The following is a 12,649-nucleotide window of genomic DNA, read 5'->3' as shown; positions in this document are numbered from 1 at the left end:
ACCTTACAGAACACCGTTTAAAAAAAAAAAAAAAACAAGCAGCACTGTATCAGACAGCATAAAATCAAAACAAAGCAGGGTAGACAATAAAAAGTTAATACAACAGATAAGTATAAAATCATCATCTGCACAAAACTCAACGAAGCGTGGATCAGACTGAATATGCCAGTTTGAAAAGGTGCATTTTGAGATGGGATATGAAGGTTGACAGAGAGTCAATGATGAAAATGTCTTGTGGGAGAGAGTTCCATAGGTGGGGGGCAGAATGAGTGAAGTCTCTAGACCCCATGGTAGTCAAGCGGGCCAATGGTGTAGTGAGTTGGAGAGCAGAAGAGGATCTGAGAGTGCAGGAGGGCGTGTGGATATGAAGGAGCTAGATTACTAAGGACCTTAAAGGTGAGAAGCAGGATCTTTAAGTCAATACGGTATTTAAGAGGGAGCCAATGGAGTTGCTGAAAAACAGGAGTGATATGATCTATGGAAGGAGTTTTGGTAATGATACAGGCAGCTGAATTCTGGACCAATTGAAATTTATGAAGACACTTGAGGGGAAGACAAAAGAGGATAGAATCGCAGTAGTCAATAAGGGATGTAACCAGGGTGTGAAGGAGTATGGCGGTGCTGTTAGGTGTAAGTGACGGGCGAAGACGATTAATATCGCATAGGTGGAAGAATGCAGACCGATGTTACTTTTCCTGTCTCCGTCTTCTGACTACCTTCGCCGGAAGATACAGGGGAACCGAATTTATTTCGGATCCAGGGCCGAAGTTCGCTGGCGCTGTCTGTCACTGCCTGGTGCTAGCTAGCTAAACTCCGGAGTACAACCCAACACAGTTCAATAGTTCACTTCGTCTGAAAATGGCGAGGACACCGTCTTCTCTCTTTGGAAACACATTTAATCCTTCTTCAATGCTGCACAAAACGTTGACACAGGTCCAATATATCACAGTTTTTAGTAATAATATTTCCTTTCACTTGCGCGGAGCTCCCAATACCGTTCGCGCCACACAACAACAACAACTTCCTCATTCCCCCCTCCCTACCAACCAATCAGAGTCCGACCCCAGATCTTGCTCTTAAAGCGGTAAACCCTTATTTACCAACACTACCTGTTGTGGTCCAGACGCAAGGCGCGTCTCCGCCTGAGTCTACCGGCAGGGTTCAATCAGCGCGCTCGTTGAGAGTGCAGCTACGCACCAGAGGCTCATCGGTGATCAGCGCACCTGAAGCCAATCTGCAGTCCGCTATAAGAGAGGACGCTGACGTGCAGTCGTTGCCAGATTGTGCCATCTAGTACGAACCCCCGGTGCCGGTGCTTCTTGCCGGTGCTTCTCGGGCTCCGTCTTCCTTGTGTTCCTCGGATCCCTCCCTTGTGCTCCCACGCTGCCTCCCGCCGAACCCCTACTCCTGGACTTGCGCATCACCAGCACGCACACGCACAAACACCCTCCAGTCATTTACATTCCTGCACACACGCACCACACTCGCCCTGCACACAGACACATAGTCTTTTACACACCCCACATCCAGGACTCTAGTTGCACCATACCCATCCTGCATTTCCCTTCCCTGAATAGAAATAAACATGCCTACGGGCTTGACCCTGCCGGACCCCTGCACTGGTTCCTTTCCAACCCTCAACAGTACAATCTGGCCACGATGGAACCGGGTCCAGCAGGAACTCCGGCAGCTACTCCCAGCGGATCTGGCGATCCTCCGCTCATCGTAGGACTCAATGCAGCAGTCCAACAACAGGACACACGGATGACGGCGCTGGAGAACTGTCTCACCGCCGCCTTCGCTCAGGTCCTTGCTCGGCTGGATCGCCTGGGCGTGACGGTAAGCCCACCGCAACCCGCGCCTCAAGTGGACCAACCTGCCCCAGGACCAGAGCCCAAGCTAACCCCCCCGAAGTCCTATGAGGGTGAGTTTGAGCTCTGCCGTGGTTTCTTAGTCCAGTGCGAGCTGGTATTCCGCCACCAGCCCAGCCGTTACACTTCAGACGGCGCTAAGGTCGCCTTTATCATGTCCCTGCTTACGGGTAAGGCTCTCAGATGGGCCACGGCTGCCCTGGACCAGAAACCCGCCATGTCCTCTGATTATGCAGCCTTTTCCGGGGAATTCACGAGTGTGTTCGATCACCCCATTGGTGGCTGTGACGCCACCGCCCGTCTCCACACCATCAAACAGCTCTCGTTCTGTGGCCGAATACACCGTCGATTTCCGAGTCCTGGCCGCAGAATGCCGTTGGAATGACGAGGCCCTGCTGAGTGCATACAGGCGGGGCTTAAGCAAGCAGGTCAAGGATGGACTTTTTAGAGACTGGCCGGCGACCTGCAATGAGTTAATCGGCCTGGCTCTAAAGATGGACCAACGCCTCCAGGCAAGGCGAGACGAACGCGCTCGAGCTCAGCGCCAGTCCCTCACCCCTCCCTGGGGTACCTCCCTGTCACCTCGCCCCCTCCGGGACCCCCAGCCAGCACCAGCAGCTCTGCCCACTCCCTCGCCACGACCACCTGAGCCAAGGGGGGGGGGGCCATGGAGGTGGCTCGGTCACGCCTCACCAGGGCTGAGCGCGAACAGCACATGCAAGGCCGGCTCTGTTTGTACTGTGGGCAGGCTGGACACTTCATTCGGTACTGTACCACACGCCAAAAAGGCCGAGCTTACTAGGGGAGGGGCTACTAGTAAGCTGCATGACTCTGCCCCAGAACAAGCCTTCCCCATCTCCTTTATTCCCTGCGTCTCTCGCCTGGGGTCAGCAGTCTCTGCCTATCGGCGCCTTTATCGACTCTGGAGCCGACGGGAGTTTCATTGACGGGGCCCTAGCTTGGCAGGCTGGCATCAGTCTCACCCCGCTGGAGACCCCTATTGAGACCCGCTCGCTGGATGGACGCGCTCTCTGTCGCATCACCCACACCACTGAGCCTCTCAAGCTAACAGTCTCGGGCAACCATGTCGAGACAATCCGCCTCCTTGTGTTCACTGCTCCCTCCTCACCACTGGTTCTCGGGAGGCCTTGGTTGCAGAGGCATGACCCCAACATCGCCTGGTCCTCCGCTCGGATCATCGGGTGGAGTGTTGCGTGCCATGCGAACTGTCTCCGCTCTGCCTCCTATCCTCCTGGGGCTTCTAAGGCTGAGCCTCCTCCTCCAGACCTCTCCGACATGCCCGAGGTTTATCATGACCTTGCGGCTGCCTTCAGCAAGACCGAGGCACTCTCTCTCCCTCCACACCGCCCCTACGACTGCGCTATTGAGCTCCTCCCTGGTGCCCGCACTCCACCCGGGAGGCTGTATAACATCACCCTTCCGGAGAAGAAGGCCATGCAGGAGTACATCACCGACTCACTCGCCTCCGGGATCATTCGCCCCTCCGACTCCCCAATGGCGGCCGGATTCTTCTTTGTTGGTAAGAAGGATGGCACGCTCCGCCCCTGTATTGATTACCGACTACTTAATGACATCACGGTTAAGAACCGCTATCCATTACCCCTCATGAGCTCCACGTTTGAACCCTTCTCTGCTGCCACCATTTTTTCCAAGCTTGATTTACGCTGTGCTTACCATCTTGTCCGCATCAGAGAAGGAGACGAGTGGAAGACTGCTTTCAATACGCTGCTGGGACATTTCGAGTATTTAGTTATGCCTTTCGGCCTCACAAACGCCCCTGCAGTTTTCCAGACCCTTGTTAATGATGTGCTCCGTGACATGATCAATGTTTTCGTTGTGGTTTATTTGGACAACATTCTAGTTTTTTCCCGCTCTCTCAGCGAACACATCCAACACGTTCACCTGGTGTTGCAGCGCCTTCTGGAGAACCGCCTGTTTGTCAAGGCGGAGAAGTGCGCTTTTCACACCCCCTCAATGGAGTTCCTTGGCCACATTGTGGAGGCGGGGCGCATTCGGACCGACCCTAAGAAGGTCGAGGCAGTGTTGGAGTGGCCCTACCCCAGAACCGGTCAGAGCTGCAACGCTTCCTGGGTTTTGCGGGCTTCTACAGGAAGTTCATCAAGGACTACCGCCGCATCGCCGCGCCCCTCTCAGCCCTCACCTCCACCCTCCGCCAATTTGACTGGACCCCGGAGGATCAGACCGCCTTTACACACCTCAAGAGGAGGTTCTCCGAGGCCCCGGTACTCGCCCACCCGGATCCTACCCGCCAGTTCGTGGTGGAGGTGGACGCCTCTTGGGGGCGGTCCTCTCGCAACGCTCAGCAGAGGATCACCGTCTGCACCCCTGCGCCTTTTTCTCCCGGCGCCTCACACCAGCTGAGCGCAACTATGACGTCGGCGACCGGGAGCTGCTGGCCATCCACGCCGCCCTGGCAGAATGGAGACACTGGCTCGAGGGGGCGGAGCATCCCTTCCTGGTGTGGTTGGACCACTGGAACCTGGTGTACATCCGGTAAGCTAAACGGGTGAGTGACCGCCAGGCCCGCTGGGCGCAATTCTTCAGCCGATTCAATTTTATGCTGTCCTATCGTCCAGGGTCACAGAATTCCAGAGCAGATGCGCTCTCTCGGCTCCATCCGGGGGCATCTACGAAGGATGGCACCCAGGAGGGTGCCCTGGACACCGTCTTGCCTCCGACCCGTGTTGTGGGCGTCGTCACCTGGGCCATCGACTCTCTGGTCAGGACCGCCCAGCGAACTCACCCCAGCCCTGGTAATGTTCCCCCTAACCGTCTGTTTGTGCCTGCCCCTGTCCGCTCCAGGGTTCTCGAGTGGGGACACTCCACCCTGGCGCTTCCAGGACACTGTCCTTCCTCCGGCGGCGCTTCTGGTGGCCTACCATGGAGGCTGACGTTCGGGAGTTTGTGGCGGCGTGTATCACCTACATCCGGAGTAAGACCTCCCATCGCCCCCCTGCTGGTCTCCTGCGTCCTCTCCCGGTCCCCAGTTGCCCCTGGTCACACATCTCCCTGGACTTCGTGACTGGACTCCCGGTGTCTCAGGGTAACACAGTCGTACTTACCATTGTCGACCGTTTTTCCAAGCAGGCCCATTTCGTGGTGCTCCCCAAGCTCCCGTCCTCCGCTGAGACCGCCGAACTGCTGGTTGTCCACGTGGTCCGTCTCCATGGCATTCCCCTGGACATTGTTTCTGACCGGGGTCCCCAGTTCTCTTCCCAGGTGTGGCAGGCCTTCTGTAGGGGGATTGGGGCCATGGTCAGTCTCTCTTCTGGTTACCACCCTCAAACAAACGGACAGGCGGACCGCACCAACCAGAGCCGGGAGTCTGCCCTGAGGTGTGTGACCACCAGCAGCCCCTCGACCTGGAGCAAGCACCTGGCCTGGGTTGAGTATGCTCACAACACCATGACTAGCTCTGCCACTGGAATGTCTCCTTTTGAATGTTCACTGGGCTACCAGCCCCCCATGTTTCCCCAGCAAGAGACTGAGGTGGCGGTCCCATCAGCCAGGGATCATCTCCGCTGATGCCGCCGCATGTGGAGGTCTGCTCATGCCGCCCTGCTGCGAGCCAACGACCGCTCCCAACACTCCTCTAACCGGCATTACGTCCCAGCCCCGGTCTACCAGCCTGGTCAGCGTGTCTGGTTCCTGGCCAAGGACCTCCCCATCCCGACGACCTCTCGCAAGCTCGCCGCTCGCTACGTGGGACCCTACACTGTGGAGAGGATCGTCAACCCCACTGCGGTGCGTTTGTCTCTCCCTCCTTCTCTTCATGCACATCCCGTGTTTCATGTTTCCAAGCTGAAGCCTATGTCTGTCAGTGCCCTCTCCCCACCTGTCACAGCCCCGCCTCCTCCCCGTGTACTCCAGGACAGCGACCCGGTCTGGCCGGTCTGGAAGCTGTTGCGTGTCCACCGCCGTGGGAGGGGCTTCCAGTACCTGGTGGACTGGGAGGGCTACGGTCCGGAAGACCAGAGCTGGGTGCCCCGGTCTTACATCACCGACCCCGCCCTCCTGTCGGACTTCTACTTGGAACACCCTGACGCCCCTGGACGGTCGCCCGGTGGCTCCCATAGGAGGGGGGGGGTACTGTTGTGGTCCAGACACAAGGCGCGTCTCCGCCTGAGTCTACCGGCAGGGTTCAATCAGCGCGCTCGTTGAGAGTGCAGCTACGCACCAGAGGCTCATCGGTGATCAGCGCACCTGAAGCCAATCTGCAGCCCGCTATAAGAGAGGACGCTGACGTGCAGTCATTGCCAAATTGTGCCATCTAGTACGAACCCCCGGTGCCGGTGCTCTCACGCTGCCTCCCGCCGAACCCCTACTCCTGGACTTGCGCATCACGTGCACGCACACGCACAAACACCCTCCAGTCATTTACATTCCTGCACACACGCACCACACTAGTTGCACCATACCTATCCTGCATTTCCCTTCCCTGAATAGAAATAAATGTGCCTACGGGCTTGACCCCGCCGGACCCCTGCACTGGTTCCTTTCCGACCCTCAACAACTACCCCCACTATGGATGGCATTACACATAATTCCACTCCAACACAGATACAGTTATCTATCATACATTTCTTAGACAGATCACAGAGCCATATAGATACACTTCATTTGTCCTTGTTTCCCCTTTTTGTCTCTTCCAAGGCACCATGCAGAGAGGTAGACGGAGTAACAGTCCATTTGAACAGTCCATTAGGCCATAGGAATCGTTCTGCATCCCTGTGCATCTCCCTTTGGGTGTAAGTCTGTTAGTGGTGGTGGGTAGTGCATTTGCTTCCTCTGTACCGATTCTTTGGGTACTCTGTAAGGGAGGCATGTTAGTCAACCAACGAAACAGATCACACCTAATGTGATCACAAACAGGTCATTGCATACTATATAACTCAACTATCCTGGCATTCAACAGAAACCCCAAAAAATAAGACACCTCTCAATTCTAACCGGAATTATAAGTGCAAATATCTGACCAACATTTCTGTTTCACCTTACAACATTTTTCACCAGGTATTAATACTTCAACTGTTTACGTTTCCTCCTAAATAGAACATCAATAATAACTGAACAGTGCAAACATGCACAACAAAATGATGACAAGTAATTGCAAGCATTTTTTTTCCTTGTGTGCGTGCAAGCAACACTGATTTTTTTTTCTGTTTCTTTCTTCTTTTTTTTTTTCAACAATTCAGTTCAATGAGCCACCCACTCTCCATATTTGTTAGGAGCCCTCCTACTCCTGTTAGGCCTCATAGGTGTTTGTCTCAACCCACAATCTGAAACAGTCCCTACTTGACTCCGCGGCAATGCACTACCCCCACTGGCATGAACTTCCCCACTGCTTGGGGGGAGCACATCCATGTGGAGAGAAGCTGGTGAAGGAGGGGCCGGACTGGAAAGATCATCAACGACCAGCTCGGTTAGTTGCTGGCTGTCAGGCTCTCCACCCGCTGCGTCAGAGTCGACGATGTCAGTGTCCATGTCGGGAGGTGGGACCTCAACTGGGTTCCAGACTTGTGCGTGTTTGAAGGCCCAGCTGTTATCCATCGGAGTACGGGACCTGAAGGGTTTCAACTCGTCGTGATGTACCACCATTGCCTTTGTCCTGGGCCCTTTCTGAATGCGATACACCAGGTCATCCAGTTGTCCCACAATGAAGTATGGCCCATCATATGAAGGCAGGAACTTCCTCCCTTTGTTTTGAACTCTTTGCTTCCCTTTAACCAGATACCAGACAGCATCACCTATGCTGTATGCGGTGCGGCAGATAGCCTTGTCGTACTGTTTCTTCGCCCGTGTGACAGCTTGACCGAGGGCCTCCCTAGCGATCTGATGAGAGAGTTGTAGTCGCTGGCGAAACTGAGTGACATACTGCGGAGCGTCCTCTGCACTGTCTGAGTCTGGAGGCAGGCCGGCGACGAGGTCAATGGGTTCCGTCACTTCCTTTCCACACAGCATCATGTTAGGAGTGAACCCAGTCGAGGGTGTTGTGTCGCTCTGTAGGCCATGACCGCATAGGGAAGCATGAGGTCCCAGTCCCAATGGCAACGCTCTGCTGTGGTGGCCAAGATCTTTTGAAGCGTGGCATTTAACCGTTCAACCTGGCCATCAGACTGTGGCCTGAAGGGTGTGGTACGGGTCTTCTCGATACCAAGAGTCTCACACATCTTCTGAAAAACCTCAGATTCAAAATTTGTGCCTTGGTCGCTGTGGAGGGTGTATGGCGCTCCATACCGACACACCCACTCAGAGGTAAACACCACAGCCACTATCACAGCCTGCTGATATGGCAAGGGATATACCTCCACCCACTTACTAAAGTAGTCTTGCACTACTAAAACGTATCGGTTGTGGCGTTCAGTCTCATTTAGTGGGCCCATGATGTCTAGGGCAACCCGCTCCATAGGCGTCCCCACCCTCACAGTTCCCATTGGGCCTTGAAGTGTTTTGGCTGGCCTGGCCTTTGCAGCACAATTTATACAGGTACGACACCAGAGAGTAACATCTTCTCTCATCTGGTACCAGTAGTACCGGTTCTGGATGCGGGTCAGGGTGCGGTCAACCCCAAAATGGCCTCCAATGGGTCCATCGTGCATCTGCTTCAGCACGTCTGACTGAAATGCACGGGACAGCACAATCTGCGGGTAGAACAGGCCATCATCGTTGAAGTAGAAGCATCTCACCAGGATGCCATCCCTTAAGTATAGTCGTTTCCACTGGCTCCAGTAGGTCTTCGTGGCTGGGGGCTCTTGTCCGGGATAAATTCGGTTCCCCTGTATCTTCCGGCAAAGGTAGTCAGAAGACGGAGACAGGAAACATAACACTAGGGGCTCGTCCGGGATCCGCCACAGACCCTTTGGTTAACACTGTCGCTTGCGGAGTGTGAGACACGGGTTCGTGTCCCGGCAGTGACGACGGTTCCCGGACTGTCCCCCGAATTCGCTACATTGGTGTCAGAAGTGGGATGGTGAGACCGTGAGGTCATCGGAAGTGCGTGCGCCCAGAGGTGTGAGGGAGCTGATATGCTGAAGCGCAGGGACGCGCTTCCCGAAGGAGGGGGGTAGTGTAACGTGCATGGATAAGTAGACACGTTGGCCCTTGATTAACGGGTCGGACCCTTTAGTCGACTGGTTAACGTTGTCGCTTGCGGTGTGGGAGCCACGGGTTCGCGTCCCGGCTGTGGCAGATCCCGGATGAGCCCCCAGTGTTACTTTTCCTGTCTCCGTCTTCTGACTACCTTCGCCGGAAGATACAGGGGAACCCGATTTATTTCGGATCCAGGGCCGAAGTTCGCTGGCGCTGTCCGTCACTGCCTGGTGCTAGCTAGCTAAACTCCGGAGTACAACCCAACACAGTTCAATAGTTCACTTCATCTGAAAATGGCGAGGACACCGTCTTCTCTCTTTGGAAACACATTTAATCCTTCTTCACAGCTGCACAAAACATTGACATAGGTCCAATATATCACAGTTCTTAGTAATAATATTTCCTTTCACTTGCGTGGAGCTCCCAATACCGTTCGCGCCACACAACAACAACTTCCTCATTCCCCCCTCCCTACCAACCAATCAGAGTCCGACCCCAGATCTTGCTCTTAAAGCGGTAAACCCTTATTTACCAACACCAAGTAACAAATAGTCATTTTAGATAAAAATCACATTCTTTCCTATTATTAAAGCCACTTTGCTTGACATTGCATTCTTACAATAAATTTGTTCTCTGCATTTAACCCATCCTATTGTACAGGAACAGTTGGTAGCTGCAGTGCCTGGGGACCAATTCAAGTTCTTCTTTCCATTGCTTTGGTCAGGGGCACAGGCAGGAGTATTAACCCTAAAATGCATGTCTTTCTGATGGTGGGAGGAAACCGGAGCACCCGGAGGAAACTCACACAGACAACAGGGAGAACGTGCAAACTCCACACAGAAAGGACCTGGGATGGCCTGGGGTTCGAACCCAGGACCTTCTTGCTGTGAGCCAACAGTGCTAACCACTGGGCCAACGTGCCACCCATTATAGCCATGTTTCTTTCCTTTCCCTTTTTCTCCCCAATTGTATCCGGCCAATTACTCTACTCTTCTGAGCTGTTCTGGTCACTGCTCCAACCCCTCTGCCAATCCGGGGAGGGCTGCAGACCACCACGCCTCCTCCGAAACATGTGGATTCGCCAGCCACCTCTTTTCACCTGACATTGAGGAGTTTCGCCAGGGGGATGTAGCACATGGGAGGACCACGCTATTCCCCCGTTCCTCCTTCCTCCTGAACAGCTGCCCCAACCGACCAGAGGAGGCGCTAGTGCAGCGACCAGACCACACCCATATCCGGCTTCCCACCCTCAGACATGGCATATTGTGTCTGTAGAGATGCCCGACCAAGCCGGAGGTAACACGGGGATTATATCCAGCGATCCTTGTGTTGGTAGGCAATGGAATACACCTCTATGATACCCAGACACCCCCATTATAGCCATATTTCTGAATACAACTTGTTGCTTTATGGTGTTCATCTTCAACTAAACAGAAGTGTTATAAATATTTAACAGACAAGACATGAAATAAAGGAAATGAAAGGCTCACCCAGTAATAATACGACCATTCAGTCTCTTGTGATTGTAGCCCGCGCTGGCGTCCACTGGTCCCCCAGGGCTCAGGGAAGTAGCCTGAATAGTCAGTTGACGACATGAGCAGGCCACACTTTGTGAAAGATGTACAGAAATAGGTCATGTTAAGACTTTAGCTTCTGTTAATACATTGCATCAGATATACCAGGTATTTTAATGCCATTTTAAGGTCTGATTCCGAAGATTCCATTGTCAGGGCATGTCCACAATTGACCAACAACTTACTGATGTGTGTGTGTTGCGGCTGAATTTATTTAAATTGATTCTGCATCATTTATGCCACTCGTCCTCAACATCCTTTCATATGACTTCTACTGTACATGCATCATAGTTTGGTCTCATCCAGACTACAGAATTTTAATCACAATGCAACATCTGGTTTTCACTGGATCTAATGGCAATGTCGGAAAAAGCCTTCCTCTATGCATCCAAATATGTCTTGTAACAAAATCAGGCGTGTCTGGATGATAGTCAGACTGAAACGACAAATGTAGTTGACCAATGAATAGTGACCTCTGTTTGGTTCAAGATAAAACTGTTCTCAGATAATCATGTGCACCTGTCTCTGCAGCCATCAGTGCAGTCACACCCTGGCATGAAGTCAAGGCTGTTGTTGGTAGAGATGTCGCCTTTAATCACAAGTTCACTGCTGTAGGCCACCTCAGGGGGCCGGATGTTGTTGTGTTCATTGATGCAAGACACCTGCTGGTTCTCCAGGCCCTGAGCCAGGTCTGGAATGTAGATCTTAGGCGGGAGGGTCTCAAGAAAGGTACTGACAGACACATGGGGGTCCAGGCAGAACATCTCCAGAAAGAGGAAATCGCAGTGCGTCCGGTAAAGGTAGTCTTGCACTGCTGCAATGCTGGAGAGGCTCAGGCCGCATGGACTGCGGTAGTACACATGGGACAACAACTTGGACTGATGATGCAGGGAGTAGGCATATGAGAAAGGAAGATGAGGGGGAGGAAATCCACAATCATTTAAAGGACAAGAGAGAATATCAGACCACATTTTTCCTTATTCAGTGTGAATCTATAATTTGCTAAGACAGCCACATCAGTTTGCTAAAAAAAAAAAGAAGAAAAAAAAAAGCTATCAACCAAAGTGGGGCATTAATTAGGCCTAATGTGTCAAAAAAAAGCACTGCCTATTTACCTTATTTTTATCACATTTAGGGGCTATCATACGCCGAAACCCAAAGAGTTGAGGAATGACCATTGGGTTGCGTCCACGACAATGTTTCACATCCCAGTAAGGCCTGATCTGGTCCAGGCATGCAGGACAGCATTCATGTGGGGTATAGGTGACCACAGCAGTAGTCGGGATGATGACTTCCTGTTCCGTGGCATTCCTGATACAAAAAGAATGTTACCATTCAAGGTCAGCTAGAGAAGGATACATAGGCAAAAAGCTATGGAGCACCTTGGGCCTACATAATAGATGTAGTATTGGCACAACCAGATAACATAGTATGTGAAAGAACACATTGATTTTCTAATACTGCAATATTAGCAGTCTGAAAGAGTCACAAAAAAACTACCACAAAGCGCCTTCATCAAAACAAAAGAAACTACTACATTCAGCTCCATGTTCTGTTATGCCATTACAGGACTACGACTACTACTACTACTATTGCTACTACTTTCGGCTGCTCCCATTAGGGGTCACCACAGCAGATCATCCGTTTCCATTTCTTCCCGTCCTCTGCATCTTCCTCTGTCACACCAGCCACCTCCATGTCCTCTCTCACCACATCCATAAACCTCCTTTTTGGCCTTCCTCTTTTCCTCTTGCCTGGCAGCTCCATATTCAGCATCCTTCTTCCAATATACCCAGCATCTCTCCTCCACACATGTCCAAGACATCTCAATCTTGCCTCTCTTGCTTTGTCTCCAAACCATCCAACCTGAGCTGTCCCTCTAATATACTCATTCCTAATCCTGTCCATCTTCGTCAATCCCAATGAAACTAACCTGGAGACAACTGCCTGTCCAGTTTTTCTGGTTGAAGGTGAAGTGTGTTTTGCTGGCACATGAGTTGACGTGGAGCCATCCTGAGATTTATTGGTGTGGGTGGTCAGTAGAGTTGACCCTAAAAGAATGGGGGGGAGAAA

The 12,649-nt window shown here is 52.6% G+C and overlaps 1 protein-coding gene across 1 annotated transcript in view; it reads right to left on the bottom strand.

The window, feature by feature from the left end:
- Positions 1-12,649, bottom strand: part of setdb1a (SET domain bifurcated histone lysine methyltransferase 1a) — a 33,034-nt gene that overhangs the window by 15,159 nt on the left and 5,226 nt on the right. The window contains exons 8-11 of the mRNA XM_056298014.1: positions 12,510-12,627; positions 11,692-11,887; positions 11,096-11,454; positions 10,493-10,609 (exon numbers count right to left, since the gene is read on the bottom strand). Of these exons, the coding sequence (XP_056153989.1) occupies positions 10,493-10,609; positions 11,096-11,454; positions 11,692-11,887; positions 12,510-12,627 (790 nt within the window). The remainder of the gene's footprint in view (positions 1-10,492; positions 10,610-11,095; positions 11,455-11,691; positions 11,888-12,509; positions 12,628-12,649) is intronic.

Source organism: Lampris incognitus, chromosome 18 (genome assembly GCF_029633865.1).
Source record: "Lampris incognitus isolate fLamInc1 chromosome 18, fLamInc1.hap2, whole genome shotgun sequence".
Lineage (NCBI taxonomy): Eukaryota > Metazoa > Chordata > Actinopteri > Lampriformes > Lampridae > Lampris > Lampris incognitus.
This window is presented reverse-complemented; position numbering and strand designations above follow the sequence as displayed.